This window comes from Erinaceus europaeus, chromosome 12 (assembly GCF_950295315.1).
Source record: "Erinaceus europaeus chromosome 12, mEriEur2.1, whole genome shotgun sequence".
NCBI classification, from domain to species: domain Eukaryota; kingdom Metazoa; phylum Chordata; class Mammalia; order Eulipotyphla; family Erinaceidae; genus Erinaceus; species Erinaceus europaeus.
Window position 1 is genome coordinate 63,994,306 of NC_080173.1, and position 21,979 is coordinate 64,016,284.

The 21,979-nt window shown below is 47.1% G+C and overlaps 2 protein-coding genes across 9 annotated transcripts in view; one reads left to right on the forward strand and one right to left on the reverse strand.

Annotated features, from left to right (window-relative positions):
* LPO (lactoperoxidase) overlaps positions 1–7,859 on the forward strand; it is a 48,875-nt gene extending 41,016 nt beyond the window's left edge. For 3 of the 4 annotated variants that reach the window (XM_060203800.1, XM_007536134.2, XM_060203801.1), the window contains 4 exons: positions 3,822–4,074; positions 5,288–5,461; positions 6,397–6,634; positions 6,797–7,853. In XM_060203800.1, coding sequence (XP_060059783.1) covers positions 3,822–4,074; positions 5,288–5,461; positions 6,397–6,634; positions 6,797–7,004 — 873 coding nt within the window. In that variant the 3' untranslated portion in view covers positions 7,005–7,853. Of the gene's footprint in view, positions 1–3,821; positions 4,075–5,287; positions 5,462–6,396; positions 6,635–6,796 lie in introns of all 4 variants that reach the window. The other variant, XM_060203802.1, reaches the window with a different exon arrangement.
* Positions 7,860–8,442: 583 nt separating this feature from the next.
* On the reverse strand, positions 8,443–20,871 carry MPO (myeloperoxidase). Of its 5 annotated transcripts, XM_060203839.1 has the most exons (13): positions 20,555–20,871; positions 20,366–20,462; positions 20,118–20,211; positions 19,635–19,810; positions 19,289–19,412; positions 19,064–19,193; positions 18,765–18,971; positions 17,475–17,793; positions 15,179–15,339; positions 11,831–12,086; positions 10,977–11,147; positions 10,128–10,365; positions 8,443–9,452 (listed from the first exon to the last, which is right to left on the reverse strand). In XM_060203839.1, exons 2-13 carry the CDS (start codon positions 20,439–20,441, stop codon positions 9,245–9,247), a joined length of 2,160 nt encoding a protein of 719 aa, XP_060059822.1. In that variant the 5' UTR covers positions 20,442–20,462; positions 20,555–20,871; the 3' UTR covers positions 8,443–9,244. The 5 variants fall into 5 exon arrangements, with proteins under 5 accessions (XP_060059822.1, XP_060059821.1, XP_060059820.1 ...); XM_060203838.1 differs by having other exon boundaries at positions 8,443–8,547; positions 9,238–9,452; positions 19,635–20,689; XM_060203837.1 differs by having other exon boundaries at positions 8,443–8,547; positions 9,217–9,452; positions 19,635–20,689.
* Positions 20,872–21,979: the final 1,108 nt, after the last annotated feature.

Genomic DNA, 21,979 nt, shown 5'->3' on the forward strand with positions numbered 1-21,979 from the left:
ATCACGGTAGCATCTGGAACCTGGTGGCTGAAAGAAGAGTTAACATACAAAGCCAAACAAGTTGTTGACTAATCATGAACCTAAAGGCTGGAATAGTGCAGATGGATGAAGATTTGGGGGTCTCCCATTTTTTAGATAGTTAGTAGGCCTATTTTAGTTATATTCCAAAGGGCCCATGACTATATTAGTGGTGTTTTTTTTTAAATAAAAGAGAGAGAGAGACTGGCTTTTTATATTCAATATAATTCCCTTGCAGTGCGTCCAGGTTGCTGTACATCTCAACAGTTGATTTCTTTTTGTTGCTGAGTTTCATGGTTTAAGTTCATCTGCTGAAGGATATTTGACTAGCTCTCAGGCTGGAGCTACTATCTACTAAAGCTGCAAGAAGCATTCATATATACATTTTTGCATGAAAATACTTTTGATTTCTTTGGGGTAGATGCCCATGAGTACAGTTTTGGGTCATATGCTAAATTTATTATTTTATTTTTAAAAGAACTGTCAAGTGGCCAAAGAGATAACTCAGTTGGTAAAGTACAGGACAAGTGTGCCTGAGGTTCCTGGGGTGATTGGTTTTCTCTTTTTTTTTTTATTTTTCTTTTTGAATTTTTTATATTTATTTATTTACCCTTTTGTTGCCCTTGTTGTTTTATAGTTGTTGTTATTGTTGATGTCATTGTTGTTGGATAGGACAGAAAGAAATGGAGAGAGAAGGGGAAGACAAAGAGGGGGAGAGAAAGACAGACCCCTGCAGACCTGCTTCACTGCTTGAGAAGCGACCCCCCTGCAGGTGGGGAGCCGGGGCTCGAACCCGGATCCTTATGCCAGTTCTTGCGCTTAGTGCCACATGCGCTTAACCTGCTGTACTACCGCCCAATCCCCGATTGGTTTTCTCTTTCTCTCTGTCTCTCTCTCTGTCTCTCACTCTCTCTTTCCCTCCCTCCCTTGTCTATATAATATGAAATAAATTTTAAAATATTTTTAAAAGAGCTACCAGATATTTTGTCAAGTAATGAGAACCTTTAACATTCCTACCATATGGGGTTTTTTTGCTCGGAAGTTTTATATTTTATATAAAATAAATTTATAAATTTTTATAAAATATAAAGTCTGTGATCCATTTTGGGTTAATTTTTGTATGAAGCTTGGGTAGAGGCTTACTTTTTTTTTCTATGAATATACAATTGCTCCACTACCACTTGTTGAAGAGTATTCTTTACCACTACTAAATTGCTCCTTAGTCAACAATTGAGCATATTTATGTGAATCTGCTCCTGACTTTTTTTTTATTTTTAAATTTTTTATTTATAAAAAGGAAACATTGACAAAACCATATGATAAGAGGGGTACACCTTCGCACAATTCCCACCACCAGACCTCCGTATACCAACCCCTCCCCTGATCACTTTCCTATTCTTTTTTTTAAATATTTATTTATTTATTGTTGTTGCCCTTGTTGTTTTATTGTTGTAGTTATTATTAATGTTATTGATGTCATCGTTGTTGGATAGCACAGAGAGAAATGGAGAGAGGAGGGGAAGACAGAGAGGGGGAGAGAAAGACAGATACCTGCAGACCTGCTTCACCACCTGTGAAGTGACTCCCCTGCAGGTAGAGAGCTGGGGGCCGGGATCCTTATGCCCATCCTTGTGTGCTTTGTGCCGTGTGCGCTTAACCTGCTGTGCTACCGCCCGACTCCCCACTTTCCTATTCTTTAACCCTCTGGGAGTATGAACCCAAGGTCATTGTGGGGTGCAGATGGTTAAAGGTTTGGCTTCTGTAATTGCTTCCCCGCTGAACCTGGGCATTGACTGGTCAATCCATACTCCCAGCCTGTCTCTCTCTTTCCCTATTGGGGAAGGGCTCTGGGGAAGCAGAGCTCCAAGACACCTTGGTGGGGTTGTCTGTCCAGGGAAGTCTGGTCGCATCCTGCTAGCATCTGGAACCTGGTGGCTGAAAAGAGAGTTAACATACAAAGTCAAACAAATTGTTGAACAATCATGGACCTAAAGGATGGAATAGTGCAGATGAAGTGTTGGGGGGTCCTCCGTTTTGTAGATAGCTAGTAGGCATAGTTTAGTTATATTTCAAAGGGCCTGCAGCTATACTAGTGTTTTGTTGTTGTTGTTGTTGTTTGTTTGTTTGTTTGTTTGCTTGAGCCTGAAATCTGATATGCAGGTTGATCCTAATTATTGTTTGGGGATATGATTTCATGGCTGGGAAAAGTCCCAGAAAGCTGGATCAGGGAAGAGAGTAGCTCCCTAATATGGGAAAGAGGTGCAAATATTGTTGACTGTAAACCCCATTGATTTGATGTGTTCTGGGGCTCATAATTAGCTTAGGAGCCTGTGTGACCTCTACATCCCTCTAGGTCTGAGCTCACATTCTGTGGTCATGAGTAGGAACATTCCATGCTGCCCCAGTATTGACCCTTCTTCAAGTGTAGCATAGAGTATGTTGTCCATCCTCCTGCTCCCAAGTTTTCTAGCCTATTCCACTAATCTATGTGTCTATCCTTATACTAAGAAGTGCAGTTGGTTCTCAGCAAGGGTCAGAGGTAGAGAGTGGAATTCATCTGAAACACGGGCACTCTCTGTCTTTCCTCTCTCTCTTCTCTCAGCTTCCTCCTTGTTTTCTACTATTTCTCTGAAGATGGGTTTTCTCTGCTTTTCTGCACATCGTAGAAATGACCAACCAACCATATGACCTGTCTCCTCAAATCAAGTACCATCAGTAATAGGTCCTGCATCCAAGATTTAAATCCTTAAGAAAGAGATTGTGAGTAACCAGCTCAATACGGTGCTGAAGCTGGGCCAGCCCACCATGATCAAAAACCAGGTTCTGCTTCCTTCTGTGTCCACAGTCTGAAAAGTGAACTGCTGGCTCCCAAGATGAAACCCCAGCAGCTTGTGCTGCTGAACAAATTGGAATCAATCTAAGCATAAAACAACAAGAAAGGCCCATGAGTACAGTAGAATATTATACTCATTTAATTGCACAGTCATTGTGAGCTGTGAGAAATGTTAAGTGAAAAAGCAGAATGCAAAACTGTGCATTCTCTAGGGCTACTAATACATAAAAATATGTGTCATACAAAGATTAGCAAGAACAAAAATTGGTGTAATTACTGTGTTTTGTGGTGGAATGATCTTTTTTTTCTTTTTCTCCCTCTACTTTAAAGGACAGACTCTCAAGAGGGGAAGAGATAGAAAGGAAAAGAGACACTTGCAGTCCTGCTTCACCCCTTGTGAAGTTTCACCCCCTGCAAGTAGCAGGTCGGGGGTTTGAACCTCTGTCCCTGCACATGGTAATATATGCACTTAATCAAGCGCACCACAGCCCAGCCCCTTCAGAATTTTTCTATTCATGTTATTTTACTGGTGTAAAACAAACCCAGAAACTGCTTTCTGGATGGCACAGCATTTCCTCCAGAACTGGAGTTTGGATAAACTTCCTCCAGTTACACAGAGAATCAGTCTTGCAGTTCATCGTCCCTCTTGTCCTGGACCATGGGGAAAACTTTAATATATAACACTGTAATGTTAAACAGGTACACATAGTCTATCATCTTAGTTCCAAGGTAACAAAGTTAGAGAGAAGATAGCAAGGAGAGTGCATCTCAAGTGTAAGTTCAAATGATTTATTAGGAGAACTTCATTGAAATAAATCATGAGAGACTGAATGTCATACTAACAATCGATGTCTGTCATGGTCATAGGAAGGGGAGATGGCTCCAGGTGCTACCGTTCTAGGCGTGACAACTATGTCATTCTTGGCATCTGAATGCTCAGAGCTCCCTTGTGACTTGTTTCTCCTTCCAGATTATCACTTTTCGGGACTACCTACCCATTGTGCTGGGTGATGAGATGCAGAAGTGGATCCCTCCCTACCAAGGCTACAACAAATCTGTGGATCCCCGAATTGCCAATGTCTTCACCTTTGCCTTCCGCTTTGGCCACCTGGAGGTCCCTTCCACTGTGTCCCGTCTAGATGAGAATTATCAGCCATGGGGGCCAGAAGCAGAGCTCCCGCTGCACACTCTTTTCTTCAACACCTGGAGGATTGTTAAAGATGGTATGTCCTTTCAAGGAAGGCCCATCAGCTGGCTGTTCTAGGGGAACCTCACCGGGAAGTCAGAGCCCAAGCACTTTCCCTCTGACCTTGGTCAAGTGAATTAACCTTTGTGAACTTCAGTTCTCTCACTGGTAAAATGAGGGCAATTTTACTATCTGCCTCACCAGGATGTTTAAAAATTAATTGAGAGGCCCTTGTGGAGCTCCCTAGACTGCTTCCTGGCACACAGGAAGCGGTCAGTAAATGTCAGTTATTATTGTATCTTTCTTCCTCTGATCTGTCTGTCCCTTTCCCTGCCTCAGTCTTGAAGCCCTTTGGAAGAATTCATGAGTCTGAGAAATAACTGGCTCTTTTCTGCTCCCTTCCAGAGTTTTCTGCTTCACTAAGTGCTAAAGATCGTACATAGCTTTCCTGTATCTGTGTTTAGTGTGGTTTTTACCTAAGAACTAAGACCTGACAAAACAGGGCTTTTTTTTTTTCTTTTGCCCAAAGTGTCATGCCTCTGCAATTCCACCACTACTAGTGGACTTACTTCCTCTTTCAATCTGAGAAAGACAGAGAGAGTTAGAGAGAGAGAGGTAGGGGAGGAGGGGGAGACACCACTGCACTGTGCCTGATGCTTCCACAGCAAAGTGTGTGCTCTACTGCATAAGCTATAGTCTGTATCCATCTGCTACCTCCTCCCATGCCTCAAAATTCCTCAGAGAGGCAAGGTAGTGGTACACCCAATTGAGTCATTACTAAGGACAAAGATCCAGGTTCAAACCCCTGATCCCCACTCATTGGGGAGGGGGAGAAGCTTCACAAGTGGCAAAACAATACTACAACTGTCTCTTTTCTCTCTCCCTATCTCCTCTCAATTTCTCACTGTCCTATTAAATTAAGAATAAAAATTAAATATATATATTTGAAAAATCCTTCAGGAAACACATGGAAGGAAAATGAGCTGACTCTGTGACCTGGAGCTAAGGTTCATGCCATCACGCTATGAATGTTCCTTTCGTTCACCCCCAGGAAAGGCAGTCTGCCCACCCCCAGTCCCAATCCCCTCACATGCCAAAGTGTGTCTTTGCCTCCCTGCTTCTGGCCTGAGGTGTCCCATTGGCCCTAGTGTCACCTGAGAGAAAATACCTGGTAGAGAGAGGAGTGATCAGTGGCAGATGACCCTCACCTTCCCTCTATCCCCGGGATGACCTCTGGGTCTCCCTTGCAGGTGGAATTGACCCCTTAGTGCGGGGTCTGCTAGCCAAGAAGTCCAAGATGATGAGACAGGATAAGATGATGACAGGGGAGCTTCGCAACAAGCTGTTCCAGCCCACTCACAAGATCCATGGCTTTGACTTGGCTGCCATCAACATCCAGCGAGGTCGGGACCATGGGATGCCTGGTGAGTAGACTTGCAGTCTGGCCTGGGCAGCATTTAGCTGCTTTCTTGGGTTCTTTCTGGCAACTCTCTTCTATAACTCTGAGGATCAAATTAACTTTTGTAATTAATTTATTTATTCCCTTTTGTTGCCTTTGTTTTATTGTTGTAGTTCTTATTGTTGTTGTTATTGATGTTGTCATTGTTGGATAGGACAGAGAGAAATGGAGAGAGGAGGGGAAGACAGAGAGGGGGAGAGAAAGATAGACACACCTGCAGACCTGCTTCACCGCCTATGATGCGACTCCCCTGCAGGTGGGGAGCCAGGGGCTCGGGATCCTTAAGCGGGTCCTTGTACTTTGCACCATGTGTGCTTCACCCGCTGCGCTACCGCCTGACTCCTGGATCAAATTAATTTTAACACAAAAGGCAAAGATGCCCTTTTCTCAAGCTCCCCTTGTTCACCTGTGAAATAGAATCTTCTGATCTCTCTAACACAAAGACAAATAGAACATATCTGGTACTGTCTTGAAACTCCTTGAATGAGTAGGAGAGCAGTAACTGAATTGTAGTCTGTTGAAAAGCTCAGGAAAGAATAAGGGGAAAAAAATCCATTGACAAGTGGACCTTTCTTTTAAGCAATTTACTGTTTTGATTAAGTACCACTGCTTGGATTAAAATCCCCACTGTGCCATGTCTAGTTCTGTAATTTCAGGGAAGTTATCACATCTCTCTTTGCATAATTGCATGTGTTTAGATTAGCACCTGCACCATAGGACCTACTAGCCTTCTGGAGACTCAAGCGTTACCAATATAAAACAGTGGATATCTGCTTCCCCATTTCAATGGCTGTGAATCCCTCCTTTCCGGAGCTGGTGGACCTACATGTGTGTGTTCCCAAGAGGGGCTGGGTATGAGAAGTCCCTGGGATGGAACAGCTTCAAGTCTCCTTGTCCTAGGATATAACTCCTGGAGAGGCTTCTGCGGCCTCTCGCAGCCACAGACACTGGAGGAGCTGAGTGTGGTGCTCAAGAACAAGATAGTTGCAAAGAAACTGCTGGGTCTCTACAAGACTTCGAGCAACATTGACATCTGGATAGGGGGTGCTGCTGAGCCCTTGGTAGGAAAGGGCCGAGTGGGACCTCTCTTGGCTTGCCTCCTGGGCAAGCAGTTCCAGAAGATTCGTGATGGAGACAGGTAGGTGAAAACAGGTAGGAGGGAAGGGGAGGGCAGGCCCTCTTCCCAGGTGGATATCCCAACACCCTGGTTGAAAGCCAGTTCCATACCTCCTCATGTCCCCAATGGCCCCTTCCTTTGCGGTGAGTGTGAGGGGAAGAGACTCTGCTTCTATCTCTGCAGGTTCTGGTGGGAGAATCCTGGGGTCTTCACAGAGAAGCAGCGAAACTCTCTACAGAAAATGTCCTTCTCACGCCTTGTTTGTGATAATACGCACATCTCCAAGGTCCCACTAAACCCATTCCAAGCCAATAGCTACCCCCAAGACTTTGTGGATTGTTCGACAATTGATAAGCTGGACCTCTCAGCCTGGGCTTCAGTGGTGAATTAGGGGCTAGGGAGCCCCATCTCCCCCCATTGTGATGTAAAACTTCCTTTGGTCCGTGATAACATTTCAAGTAAGTTCAACGGCCTGGCCTCTTACAGCCCCACATCCTAGTCCCAACCCTCCTTTTCTATTCTCACCAGGCACACATCTCCCTCTAGGTCCACCATCTCAATCATTTCAGAGGGTGCACTGGACTGTCACTGTTCCCTCCCCATGTCCTCGGCCTATGGCAGTCCTCCCCTCTACCATGACTTAGACCCTGTGAGAAGCCCTCTCAGTCGGGGTAGTCAGGTGCCACCCAGCCTCTTGAGACTGTGATCTTTGTACCTTTACATTTCCTCCAGTCCTGTTAAACTAGATTGTAAGCTCTTTGGCCAGGGATGCAGCATATAGTAATCACTCAATAAACATATGATGATTGATTAAAGATGCTGGCAATGATGCTGTTCCCTTCTGGAAGACAGGCCTTAGACTCACCACCAAGTATTTAGGTGTTTGAAGTCCAGATGAATCTTTCCACTCAGATACCCTGTATATGGGTCCGTGGGGATTAGTGGACATAGTTGGGTGGTATTTCAAAGAACTTTCCAAGAAACAAGAAGATAGGATTTTCTGGGACAAGAAGCCGTGCTCATGGAGTAGTAAGAGAAGATTTGGGCCTGCCTTCCCATCACAGCTCTGCTCTTTCTCTCCCAAAGGACAACATTTTGGTCCCTCTGCTTTCTACCACCAAGCACAGAGTGAGCCTATAGAAATTATTTTCTTGTGGTCTGGGAGGTGGCACAGTGGTAAATTTTTGGACTCTCAAGCATGAGGTCCCGAGTTCGATCCCCGGCAGCACATGTGCCAGAGTGATGTCTGGTTCTTTCTCTCTCCTTCTATCTTTCTCATACATAAATAAAATCTTTTTTTAAAAAAGTTGTTTTCTTGGGAGTCGGGCAGTAGCACAGCGGGTTAAGTGCACGTGGTGCAAAGCACAAGGGCTGACATAAGGATCCCGGTTAGAGCCCCCGGCTACCCACATACAGGGGAGTCAATTCACAAGCAGTGAAGCAGGTCTGCAGGTGTCTATCTTTCACTCCTCTTTCTTCCCCTCCTCTCTCAATTTCTCTCGGTCCTATCCAACAACGACGACATCAATAATAATAATAACTATGACAATAAAACAAACAACAAGGGCAACAAAAGGGAATAAATAAATATTAATATATATATAAGAAATTATTTTCTCAGAGCAATGAATAAACTTAATGACTTGATGATAATTTCTGTTCTAAGAATCTGCCTTGGATCAGCCAAAAGAGGATTCCTTGAAACCCTCACCCAACCCCACACCCTATTCAGAAAACACAGGGCCCCAAGATACAGCTCACAAAGGTTCAAGTTCAGAACCCAAAGCAAGCCTCACGCTGTGGTTCCAGCCCCGTGGCAGACACAACAGTTCCAGATATCAGTGGTGTTTTATTATCATAAACATCAGCTACATTAATTACAAATGAATGGTACAAAAGGGCCAGTGGGCCCCAGTTCTTCTCCAGGTAGGCTCCTGTGAATAAGCAAGAGACCAAAGTAAGAAAGGAAAAAGGGGGAGCCAGAGACTGGATCTCTGGAGCCAGAACTCAACCCTATACACAACCCAACTGCTGATAGTCACTTCTCCAGGGGTCACTGGGTCATCTCTGCTAGCTGGGATATGATTAAAATGTAAATTCCATGAGTACAGAATTCATGTCTTTCTTGTGTTTCCCATGTCTAGCATAATGCATAAAGGAAGACCAAGTGGGCCTTCTAAAGAAAATAAAATAGCCATAACAGCTGTTATCTACAAAGAAAAAAAATTCAGGGTTAGCAAAGTTGAATTCTTTGTTCAAGGTCATACTAGCGGTAAGCTGCAGTTTTAACCCAAGGATCTGAATCTGAATAGTCTGGTTCCTGAGCTGCTCCTTGACACAACCCACTCTGCTGCCTTCTATTTACTTAACATTCATGTACACAACTAACGCACACTCCCAGAAATGACACAAATACACAACACACAAGGCACAACCCAGGTTCAGAAACACACACAGGATACAGAAGTTACTACGTTTTGTGTACACACACATATACACCTAGTCACTAGTTTTCTCAGTTGCCACCCAGAGTAGCAAAGAGCTCTCCTACAGAAGGAGGTCTCTGGCTGCAACTGGTCAGCCCATTCGCACCTGGCCTTCACCTTGTAGCTGCCTCTCCTTACCCAGCCTTTAGGCTTTGTCCCTCCAGGCTGCCAGGTCCAATGTGGGGAGTGTACTACAGTTGACAAAGTCCCGAGGGAATTTGTTAGACATAAAGATGTTGTTCTTGGACACCGTGGTGATGCCTGTGTTGTCACAGATGATTCGGGGCAAGGAGATCTTGGCCAGGGCCTTCCTCTGCTGAGTACTGAACACGCCCTTGTTCTCCCACCAAAACCTGCATCGAGAACACCCATGGACAGGTTACCTGAGGCTAAGCTGGGCCAGGAGGACACCAACTGGCTTGGGCTGCTCCCTGGATGTAAGAGGACTACAGCAAACACTGCTCTACAACATGGGAGAGTTCCATGTACCCAGGGGGCTTAAAACTAGTGGAGCCTCCCCTCACAGCTCAGTGGGCTGGTTGCCTCTGCCCAGTGGCCACCAGGAGACTGAAGGTCTCATCATGTCCTGTCCTCTGGCCTGGGTGTGCATCCACAGATGAGGAGAGAATCTCCAGGGTGATTTACAATTTGTCCACCCAAGAGGAACACCTTATTCTAATTCCTCCAAAGGCACAATACAGGCCAGGTGAGAAGTGGGTATGATACTAGGAAGATTTTGCACTCCATGGATAAGGAAGAGAGGGCCTATTCAAAAGTGACTGATATCTCCCTGGTCATATTCAGAGACCTCCTCCCCCCAACTAGTTGAGTACTTTCTCTGTCTTTATTCACAATCTAGAACTCATTTCCCTGTAATTCCACCCCCAAGTTCAGAGACCGTTAGGACCCAGAGCTCCCTAGAGTCAATCTTTACTTTACCGGTCCTTTACTTTACAGAAGGAAATTGGGGCCCCAAGAGGGTCAGGGCCCCACCCACAAAAGCCTAAGTCACTCAGCAGCTTCCTCACCGATCACCATCTCGAAGTTTCCTGAACTGAGTCCCAATGAGACAGGCAAGGAGTGGGCCCACACGGCCATTTGTCTCCAGGGGCTCAGCCACACCTCCCATCCAGATGTCAATGTTATTTGGTGTGCCGTACTGCTCCATCAGCTTCCTCGCCAGGTCCAGGTTCTTCAGCACTGTGCCTAGCTCCCCCACGTTGCCAGGCTGTGGGAGTCCACAGAAACGCCTCCAGGCGTTGTACCCTGTGTGCATGAAGGGAAAGGAGAGTAACTGTAACTAAGTCCTAGAAAAGCCACCTTCTTAACACTCCAGAACCTTACACAGAGTTGTTATGAGAGTGGGGAGTATACAGAAGGGCTTGGCCCATCTTATAATTGCCCAGGAAACCCTGAGCCTTTGGCTTGACCAAGGGGATACTGGACCTTTCTACATCCTGTCTTTCCCTCTCAACCTCAGGCAAATGCAAAATGGTCATCACTCCTACCAAGTCCAAAAAAATAGGGTTAGCTCATTGTCTCCCACTGAAGATCTCAGACTTGTGAGGGACCCAACTGTTATTGACTTGGCCAGAGAACCTGGGCAGATTCCAGATCTCTCCAAAGACCGCCTTCACCTCAGAGTTCATGCAAAATTAAGAAATGTGAAAAGGCATTAAGACAGCTTATTGAAGGGTCACAACAGTATAACAGAGGCTGGAAGGGGTAAGAGATAAGGGCCTGACCTAAGGTGGCTTTTTAAAAGTAAGGCTCTGGGTGGGGTGAGAGAAAACTCAGAGCAGTCTGGGCACTGGCTAGGGCAAGGCCCTGGAATAGGAGGTGCAGATGAGGCCTAAGAGACTCCTGTAACCCCTCACCTGGGAGACCGTGGTCCCGGCTGCGCTGCATGTTCAGAGCAGGCAGGTCCAGCCCGATCCTCATGACCTGCTCGAATAATCGCTCCCGGATCTCATCCACCACGATTTGGTTCTGGCGATTCAGTTTGGCAGGGGTGGCCATGAGGCCCCGCAGGATGGGGTCAATGCCACCTGCCAGCAGGAGGAGCAAAGGTAGAAGGATCTAGCTCAGAGTCAGAGCTCAGACTATAGTCAGGAATGAAGCCATGGCTGCAGTGGGGCAGGGGCAGGGTTGCCAAAGAGGGCTGAGCACGGGCAGCTCCCAGTGCCAAGGCAGCCCCAGGGCATCTGGGTCTCAGGGGATTATGCCATTCAGACTTGCAAGGCTGAGGCACTGTCCCCCAGCTCACAGAGAGTCACAGCATACAGAAGCCAGTTCCCTACAGGGATTTCTATCCCATAATACAGAAACAGCATCAGGGGAACTAAGGCTGGTGGTCAGATAAAGACAAAAGGAAAGGGGATTTCTCCTGGGGCTGAGTGGTGGTATGCCCAGTTGAGCACACATATTGCCATGTGTAAGGAATTGGGTTCAAGCCCCTAGTCCCCACCTGTAGGGAGGAAGCTTCACAAGTAGTAAAATAGTGCTGCAGGTTCTCTCTCTCCCACCACCTCTTCCCTCCCCTCTCAACTTCTCTCTATCCTATCAAACAACAAAATAATAAATATTTTTTAAAAGAAATGCTTTTTAAAAAGAGGATTTCAAAACAAAATTAAACATAAAAAAGAGGGTTTCTCAAGCTCTAACCCCCACCAACCAAGCCCACTTCATCCTCGCTTTCCAGCCCCCCTCTCCCAGTCCAGGTCCCATTCACCTTCCAGCACTACCCGCCAAGTGGCAAAGAAGACCTTGCTGAGCGGGACGCGGGGATTGGGCTGCATAGGCCGGTACTGGCTATTGAGGCGAAACATAAAGGGTTGGATGAGGGTGTGACCATAGCGGAAGGCATTGGTGAAGACATTGGCAATACGGGGGTCCACAGAGTCATTATAGCCTCGGTACTGGGGCAGGTACTTCCTCTTGGCGGCAGGCCCCAGCACCAGGGGCAGGTAGTCCCGGTAAGTAATGATCTAAAAAAAAAGAAAGGAGGGAGAGAGAAAGGAAGGAGAGAGAAAAAGGGAGAGAAGAAAGAATGATGGAAACAAAAAAGAAAAGAGATGAGTGGCCTTGTCACCCTTCCCTACAGAGTCTTCACCAGCTGCTGACTTGGGGCGTTCCTCCCATCTTCCCATGGCCAGCGAATGCCCCCCCCGCCACACACACACACACATACACACACACACACACACACACACACACACCACACCACACCACACCACACCTCCAGATCTGGGCCTATGAAGGCAGAGTAACATAACCAGAGTTCTGTGCTTGACTGTGAGACCTTGGATCAGTTATAAACCTCTCTAAACCCTGGTTCCTCACATGTAAAATAGAGTTTCAGAATGCTCCCGCCTTGTGGGATTAAATAAGAAAGCACTTTCTAATGGGAATCTAGGGAATGTTATGCATGTAAAAAAAAAAAAAAAAAGAAGTAGAAACGCAAAGCAGAAATTGACTGAGTTTGGAGTATGGCACCAAAGTAAGAAAGCAGAAGTACACTAGAGTTTGCAGTGAGTACCTCCCTAATACTTCCTCTCCACTTTTCCAAGCTTTGGGTCCATGATTGCTCAACAATTTGTTTGGCTTTGTATGTTAACTCTCTTTTCAGTCACCAGGTTCCAGGTGTCATCAGGATGCCGGCCAGACTTCCCTGGATTGAAGACCCCACCAATGTGTCCTGGAGCTCAGCTTCCCCAGAGACCCACCCTACTAGGGAAAGAGAGAGGCAGACTGGGAGTATGGACCGACCAGTCAACGCCCATGTTCAGCGGGGAAGCAATTACAGAAGCCAGACCTTCTACCTTCTGCAACCCACAATGACCCTGGGTCCATGCTCCCAGAGGGATAGAGAATGGGAAAGCTATCGGGGGAGGGGGTGGGATATGGAGATTGGGCGGTGGGAATTGTGTGGGGTTGTACCCCTCCTACCCTATGGTTTTGTTAATTAATCCTTTCTTAAATAAAAAAATAAAAAAGAAAAAAATAAAAAAAAAAAAGAAAGCACTTTCTTAGTCACTGAAATAGCTTCTTGCCCTTAAGTACTTTCTTGTTTCTTCTGCTAACTTAAAAGTAAGAGTTACATCTCACTTCTCTAGAAATTACTCAGTGTCTAACAAGTGCCTGGCTGATAGTAAGGTTCAATATGTGTTTGTAGAAAAAAGGGAGGTAGGAAGGGCAGCATTATCCTAGATGATTACCTCTAGTGAGAAAAGAACATATCAAGCAGGCTCACTCCAGACCCCAGACTCTGAATTTCCTCTAAAAACTAAATGCATGTCACTGAAGTTTTTACTGAAAATTAAAAAAAAAAAAAAAAAAAAGCCACCCTCCCAGTACCCATGTCCAGCAGAGAATCAATTACAGAAGCCAGACTTTCCACCTTCGGCACCCCATAAAAATTTTTGGTTCATACTCTCAGAGGGGTAAATGTTAGGGGAAGATGATGGAGGGCTATGAACTCCAATGAGCTCCAATTCCATCCAGACCCAGAGAGAAGAGAAAAAAACTAAAAAGGAGGACACTCAGAAGTGGTAGATGTAACTGAGAAAGGAAGAGAAGGCAGGACCCAACAAAAGGGAATAAATAAATAAAATAAAATAAATAAAATAAAATAAAATAAAATAAAAAAAGAAGGCAGGACCTTCGAAAAAAAATTATATATATAATTTTTTGACTATATATATATATATTCAAGCTATAACTATGATCTTGGGAGAACTAATGCAGTTTAAAGTGGAAGGAACAGGGATACAGAACTGATAGTGGGAAAGTGGGAAATTTTATACCTGTTATCTTGTAATTTTGTAATTCATTATTAAATCATTAATAATTTTTTTTAAAAAAACCTAACCTCAGCACCAATAACTCTCCAGAATCTTAGTTGTGTATTGATGTCTTTGGGAGAGGAAGGAGGTACTAAAGTATCAAAAATTGAGGAGGACCAAGAATATCACCCAGATATAGGCAAGTGTAGGGAGTTTATAGAACCCAAAGAAGAGAGGAGTGTGTGAAGGATCCAAGAATGACAGCAAGATCAAGAAAAGGTAGAGGTAGTTACTAAGCAACTACTCTCCACCAGGCACCATTGCCGCATCCTTTAACCCTGCTTATTGTGGGGTTAATTGTGAAAGCATGGTAAAAGCATAGAGGAACTCCCATGATAAAGAGGTCTGAAAAGATACCCCACCTGTCAGCCTCTCCCTTCCAGGGGTCGAGCATGGAGGGAAAAGCTTTCCTGATTCAGTTTCCCCTTGTCAGTCTCCCAAGCATCACAGGAACCTACACCCCCTAACACTTAACTCATTTCCTTGTTACAAGCCAAATGGTTTGCCTGCTTAAAGTTCACTATAGTTCACCTGCTGTGATCACACATACTCCACATAGCATCATTCTACTTTGACCAAAAGGCTCTTCCTTCCTATTTCCTTAAACCCCTCCTCCACTTTGATCTAACTCCCCTTCAAGGCTCCCCCTTGTTTACTTCTCCCTTGTTGGAATTCCAGAACTCTCCCCTCTGCCCCTATCTACTTCATTCCAGAACTCTCCCCCTCTACCCCTATCAGTTCCTTAGAACCTTCACCATGGGGGTTCTCACCTTCCAAAGCCCACCCTTACTGCCACATGCAAAAAAATGTCCTTTGTTCCCTTCTGCTATTTAAACCTTGCCTTCTGTACAATAGATAGATCATTTGTGATTAAAATGGTCTCCTGGTCTTTTCCTGTTGTTAGCCACTAGAGTTAACATAAGAGGCCAGTAGCACGGCTTACTTCTGCTGTTCCCCCCCTCCCCCATGAATACCAGCACATATGCCATTCTGGATGCACAGGAAAGAAGAAAGGGAGGGAATTTGGGAAGGAGGAGATGGGAGAGAAATATCCCTTGTTTGGTCCTTAACATCTGTCAGATGTTTTCATGTATGATCTCTAACCCTTACAGACTGGATGAGAAATTGAGACTCATGAAGGTTAACTGGCCCGAGGCCACACAGGAAGTGGCAGATGCACGTGTGAACCCCAGGTCTGCTGGACCCCAGCACCGCCAACATTCAGGACTGCCTACTTGGACCATGGCTCCCACAATCTTCCGGGCTTCCTGGTAGAGCCTTTCTCCATCCCAGCGTGGGTTCAGGCGCTTGAGTTTTGTCGCCAGTCGGTTGTGCTCCCGAATAAAGAGTGTGTGCATGGAGGTGAGCTCAGGCATCTCACTCGAGCGGGTGTCCCCTTGAGGAGGCAAAAACTACCATCACTCCTAAGACCTCCATCCCAGGAAAGACTTAATCCATAGAAACTCCATCCCCAGACAAGGTCTGAAATGCACCCTACCCAGCCCTCCTCTCTACTCATCCAAGCAAGCCACACCGTGCTTAATTTATACTTCTTTTAGGTGACCTCCCCTGATGCCATGGTCCCTCATGATAGCTTCTTCCTGCTTGTCAGAGATGATCATTAGGCATTATATCTGACACATAACTTCCTGGCTAAGGAATGCTGTCATTTCTTCACTAGCCCAGAAAAAGTCTCCATTGGTATTGAGTTTGATCCTCTTCCCCAGGACCCAGCAAGGGAAAGATGAATAGGAACCTTCAGAAGGAAAGATCAGAAGGCCAGAGGGAAGGGTCATGATTAGGCTTATACTAAAAAAAAAAAAAAAAATGGAGGCTGGGCAGTGGTGCACCCCATACAGCACACATGTTACCATGTGCAAGGACCTGGACTCAAGTTCCAGGTTCCCACCTAAAGAAGGAAAGCTTCACAAATATTTCTTCTCTACCTACCCCCTTCCCCCTCAATTTCTCTGTCTCTGTAATAAATAAATAAATGGGGAGGGGGTCAGGTGGTGGTGCAACAGGTTAAGTGCACATAGCATGAAGCACAAGGACCTACGCAAGGATCTGGGTTTGAGCCCCCAGATCCCCACCTGCAGGTGGTCAATTCACAAGTGATGAAGCAGGTCTGCTGATGTCGCTGTCTTTCTCCCTCTCTATATTCCTCTCCCTTCTGTCCTATCCAATAAAACGAAAATAAAAAAGGTCACTGGGAGTAATGGAATCATAGTGCAGGCACCGAGCCCCAGGGATAACCCTGGAGACAAAATTGAATGAATGAATGAATGAATGAATAAATAAATAAACAAATAAATAATACTTTTAAATGGGGAAATTTCTGGGCATGAGTCTCATTGATGCCCCAACTCATTTGAATTTCAAATATCATCTTCCCTTCTTATAGGAATCAGGCAGGATGCAATATTCTAGAACAGCACTGCCAAGTAGCACTTGTTGAGTTGATAAACATGTTCTGCATTTGTGCTGCCCTGTGTGAGAACCACTACTCTATAAGGCAGTTAATCAATTGCAGTGTGATTAATGCCATGGAGACACTGGTTTTTTTTTTCTTTTTTGTGACAGCAGGGCCTTGCATATGCACAATTCTACTACCCTGCACCTGATGTTTTCGTTCTTCTTACTTCAGATAAACAAAAAGAAAAAGAGAGACCCCACAACACCATTCCATCATGCCTAGAACCTCTCTTGATGAGACGGTGCTTCAATTTAGTACTGGGGATCGAGCCCAGGGCTTTGCAAACATGAAGGTGTATGTCCTAACAGGCTATATCTCTCCCTGAGAAGCTGAATATTAAATTTTAATTTAACCATGAGCACATGTGGCTACTATGTTGGAGAATGCTTTTTTTTTTTTTTTTTTTTTTTTGCCGGGGCTCGGTGCACCATGAATCCACTGCTCCTGGAGGCTATTTTTTCCCCTTTTGTTGCACTTGTTGTGGTTATTATTATTGTTGTTGATGTCGTTGTTGGATAGGACAGAGAGAAATGGAGAAAGCAGGGGAGACAGAGGGGGAGAGAAAGATAGGCACCTACAGACCTGTTTCACTACCTGTGAAGCGACTCCCCTGCAGGTGGGGAGCCAGGGCTCGAACCGGGATCTTGTGCTTTGCGCCACATGCCCTTAACCCACTGCACTACCGCCCGACCCCCAGAGAATGTGTTTTTAAAAGCTGTGGACACCACATTGTTCTCTGCCTCTTTAGCTTCCTGTCTCTTGGGGACTTGTCTCTCTGCCAGAGTCTAGTGGAAAAAAGAGAAAGAGATGGACAAAAACTCCTTGGCCATCTCTGTGTCCTCTTAGGTTTTTTTTTTTTGTTTTGTTTGTGCCTTTCTGGCTCCATCCAATTTGTCACCAAGGCAACCAGAATGCTATCATGAAAATGGTGAGGACAGAGTCTCTCTAAACACAGACCCACAGGCAGCTCACAGAGTCCTTGTGGCTCCAGTAGGGAGCACCCCAGCACCACCCCAGCCCTCCCACACACACACCCACCTCCGTCAAGGACTGACCTGCAAGAAAGCAGGGAATGCGCACTGAACGGTTGGTGAGCAGGCAGGGGTCATCGTGCAGTCTGTCAAAGGGTAGCAGCTCCCGGCCATTGTCACGGAAGCGATCGTTGACAGCCAGCAGCCCTAACTGGTTGGAGGTATTGCGCAGAGACCTGGCCACGGGGTCCTCACTGCCATACACCATGCTGGCATCCACAAAGGAGGTGAGTGCATTGATCTGGTTGCGGATAGTGATGTTGCCCCCTGTGCAGGCCGGACAGGAGCGGAAGAAGGGGATGCAGTCGCCCTGGTTCCTAATTCGGGGGTCATTGGGTGGAATCTGTAGCACAGAGAAACCCAGCTGGCCCACAGGACAAGGGCAATGGGCAGGGGTGTTTCTCTCCTAAGACCTTGATCTCATCACAGAAGCAGCCTGGAGCCTGGGACCAGAGGGGGAAGTCCAGACACCAAATGTTCAAAATCTTGTCCCCTCAACCTACAGGAAGGTCTCTCAAGTTTCACGAGGGTTCACTGGCTGATATCCCACCAGCAAAAGGTGGGATCTTTAGGTGCTAGAGAAGCAGAATGCTGGACTGAGAGACATGGGCCCCTGGAACTGAGTGGGCCAGTTCTTTGACCTCCCTTCCCTAAATCTTTCTCCCTCTCCTTCTCACTTCCTCCCCTGGTCTCTGGATGTCGTTTCTCCACTCTCTTCTTCCACCTCTCTTTCCCTTGCCCCTTTCCTGTTTCTCATACTGGCTCCTGTATCTCTCCTTTCTCTTTCACACTCACTCTACCTCTGATGCTCCTTTCTCCTTCTCTTCCCTCTCTACTTACTCTGCCTTGTGCTTCAGCCAACTGCTCCACTCTCAGCCCTGCTCCAACCCCACAGCTCAGGCTCTGGATCAATGTAACCAGGGACAAGGGAGGGGAGGGAGACCCCTTTCCTCTGGGGGAAGGAAAGTAGACAGAATCCTCAGTATCAACCAGTAGAGGGTGAATGGCTCCTAGGAAGTCCTTATCCCCTCTCTCCCTGCCCAGCAAAGCCCCTGCAATTCCATCAGTGGGAATCACCCCAATCAGGAGCTAAATTTCTTCTCTTTTGACCTGAGAGAGGCCCACAGCTGGCTGAGTGATTTCCTCTGAGTTAGGGAAGGGAAGGGAAGAGGGTGAGGGCGCATGGGAATCTTCCCCAGGGAAAGGGCCCACCTTGCACAGGAGCTGAGCGGGCAGGGAGGGAGGCAGTCACTTCCAGGAGCCTTGCCCCTCTCTGCTGCAGGTGTGAGGGGATGGGAGGGAAGGAGAGAGCACCTTGAGTGGGAAGCAGGGTGGTTGCTGCAGACAACTGGTCTCGCAATTGACACCCGTGAGGAAGGAGGCCCGGGCGGCTGGCTCCGGAGTGAAGTCCAGGTCGTGGTCGAGCAGCTGACCCCACTGCATGAACATGAGCGAGCGCTCCTGGTCAGGGGTCAGCTGCTCGGTGGGGAAGCGCACGATGGCATTGGAGACTGCACGAGCCTGCGGGGATGAGAGAGTCAGGTGCAGCCAAGAGACCAGCACCGCACGCACGGGGTCGACCTCCCCTCTCTGTCCCTGTCCGCAGAGCTCACCAGGGGCACCGGGAAGCCACCGCGCTTGACCCCCCGCGTCCAGCCGAAGGGCAGCGAGAAGCCGTCCTCGTACTCTGCTGGCAGCCAGCGCGCAAAGGCACGGTTGGAGGCACCCAGGGTGGGACTGCGTCTGCGGGAGACACCGGGCGCTGTCAGTAGGTGGCGACCCCTGCCTGCGGGACCCTGAGCCGCCACACCCTCTCCCAGGGCCCTCAGCCTGTGCACCTGTTGTTGCACTGCCCGGTGATGGTGCGGTACTTGTCCTTCTCGGGACACTTCACCCCCACGTCCTGGTAGGCGCAGCCGCTGGACTTGGACAGCAGGTTCAGCTGGGCCGGTGTCAGCACGTCTGCAGGCCCCGGAGAAGCGTGTGGGAGCTGAGCACCCCACTCCACCCCCACGCCACTTTTAGCCTAGATCCAGGAGTCCTAAAGACTTTCATTGGGGTAGTCAGTATGAAGAGGCTAGGATGCCCCAAGATTCCAGTGGGAGGTGACTGGAATCACTAGAGGGTTAGGGTTAGGGTTAGTGGAGCAGGAGGTTGAGGTCATAGGAGCAACGATACCGATACCCGTAACATTGAAGGGCCGTGGCCACACGGTGCGCAGCTTCCCCTCCAGCAGGCCCAGGGCGACATGCAGATAGTCAGCAGCCCTGACAGCTGTCCTGGTGGCTGCCACCGGCTGCTTGAAATAGGACAGGAGCTCCATGGGACTGGCCGAGCCACTGCGCAGCCGCTGCTTAATGCTGCTTGGAGAAAGGAGAGGTGAGGGCCAGAAAAGGGGTGCAGGCATGTTCAGCAAAGCCCCACTCAGAAGATGGACACATAAGACAGTGTAGACAGACCCACAGACTTTTCTCTTCATAAACAGGTATGAATCCAAAGAGGGCTTCAGAGGTAAGGTCACAGAGGGGATGGCTTTGAAAATGTCTTCAGAAACACAAAAGCTGGCAGATGGATAGAGGGTCTCACTCCCATCCATAAAATCTCCCTCTGTATGTTCCTCCTCTGAAGTGCAGGTTTGCCCAAAGGTGGGCAGTGCCCAGCACCCACCTTTCCCGCCGGTCCTTGTAGGCTTTGTCCACTAGCTGTTTGGCCTCCTCCATGCAGGTCATCACCACTGAGGTCTCCACTTTCTCCAGAACAGCTGTCCAGAGCAGCGGTCATAGGATCAGGAAGGGACCCAAAGCCATCAGGGCCCAGGCCCTGGGGGGGGGGGGGGCTTCCCTGAGGGAAGGAACCCTCAGGACTTGGAACCACCCCCATGAAAGTCCTGTTTCCCTTCTTATCTGTATGGTTACCTGGAGTAGCACCCTCAGAGGGCTGGAGTATGACTAGGATGGCCAGGAGCCCTGCTAAGTCCAGAAACAGCTTCATCTCTGCAATAAGACTCCCAGCCTAGTGAATGAGGAAGCCCACAGTATCCTTTGGAGAAGAAAGCCCCACCAGCCCTCACCTCCAGGGACCCTCACACACTCACACCTTCATACCCCAGTCCAGACCCCCTTCTCACAGGGGTCTACAGTGTCCCTTCCTTGGCCAATTTTAGCCACACAGCCCTCAAAGACCCCACCTCCAAAGTTCACCTGACAGCAACATCTTTCAGTTAGATCTAGGCTTTTATGGTCTCCAAGCTGGGGAAGGAGGGGTGGAGTAGACAGAGGCCCGCCCCTGGGCCTCAACTCCACTTGAGTTGGGGTGCACAGAATGAGGAACCTGATAAGGGAAGAGAAGCAAGAAACTGGGGACCAGAACTGCCCTGAACTTAGCACCTTCACCCTAGAGTTTCTTAGCTCCCTATTGTGTGCCTAGATTAGTTATAACCATAGAGGACTCCCCTCTAAAATTTTGCTTAATGGACCCCTATATTCACAGCTGTACTATTTACAATAGTCCAAATGTGAGAGGAACCTAAATGCTCAAAAATCAATGAATGGATGAAGGTATTCAATGGAACAGTACTCTCCAATTCAAAATAATAAGATTGTTTCATTTGGAACAAAAATGGGTAGAACTGTAGGTGTATGCTGGGTGAAATAAGTAAAAAAGAGAAAGATAATGACTGGATAGTTTCATTCATATTTGGAATATAGATTACTAAAGCAAATGAACTTGCAGAAGAAAGGAAGAAAGGAAGGAGGGAAGGAAGGAGGGATGGAAAAGAAAAAAAAAGTAACCAAACTGTTTCTTGGACTTTGAGAAAACTATAGTGCTTAGGGGTTGGTGGCAGGGCAAAGAACTTTGGTAGAAGGTATGGTCACACACACACACCAACTGTGGATGTGAAATTACATTCATGAAATCTTATAATTTTGTAAAACTCTGTTAAGTCACTAATAAAAAGGGGAGGCTGGTTAAACCAAATATCCAGGATTCCTTTGGAAGAGACTAAAGTCAGGAGCCAGCAGCCTAGAGTATTATGGGAAGGAGAGTAATCTCAGAGGAGGAGGAAAGGTGAAGGGGAGACCTGGAATGGTCACGTCTTAATCAGCCGCAGAGAGCTATCCCCTACCCCAGTAGTATCCTGGCCACAACGATCAACCCTAGAAAGTATCCTTCCATGTTGGCAAGGGCTGGAAGGACAGGAAGTGTGGCTAGAGACCGTTGCACTTCACAGGAAGGAGAACCCTGGGGACTAAGGTCTCAGGACCAAGGCAACTTCCTCTGTCCACCCCACCCCCCCATCTTTCTTCTAGGTTGTCTCTAATATCCCCACCATCTGCTCCTAAATTTTAGGAACCAGGAGAGAGCAGAGCTAGTTGTCATTGATGGTTAGTTGGATGACAGATGGCCGCCACTGCTTTTCTGTGCAGGAGTTAACAGACACTGGTTACTTGGAAAAATGGAAAGAAGCACACTTTGCACAGACGTCTCAACAAAGCCCCAATTTGCCATTTGGTACTGAGTACACTGGA

Bases quoted from the DNA above. Each gene is read 5' to 3' on its own strand.
- MPO (XM_060203838.1), bottom strand. From the start codon at position 20,046: ATGGATGGGAGTGAGACCCTCTATCCATCTGCCAGCTTTTGTGTTTCT. The intron at 17,794-18,764 runs GTGCTCTCTCCT...TCTGTGCTACAG, and splicing joins CACCCTGCTTCCCACTCAAG to ATTCCACCCAATGACCCCCG. The intron at 9,453-10,127 runs GTGAGGAAGCTG...TTCTCGATGCAG, and splicing joins AAACTTCGAGATGGTGATCG to GTTTTGGTGGGAGAACAAGG.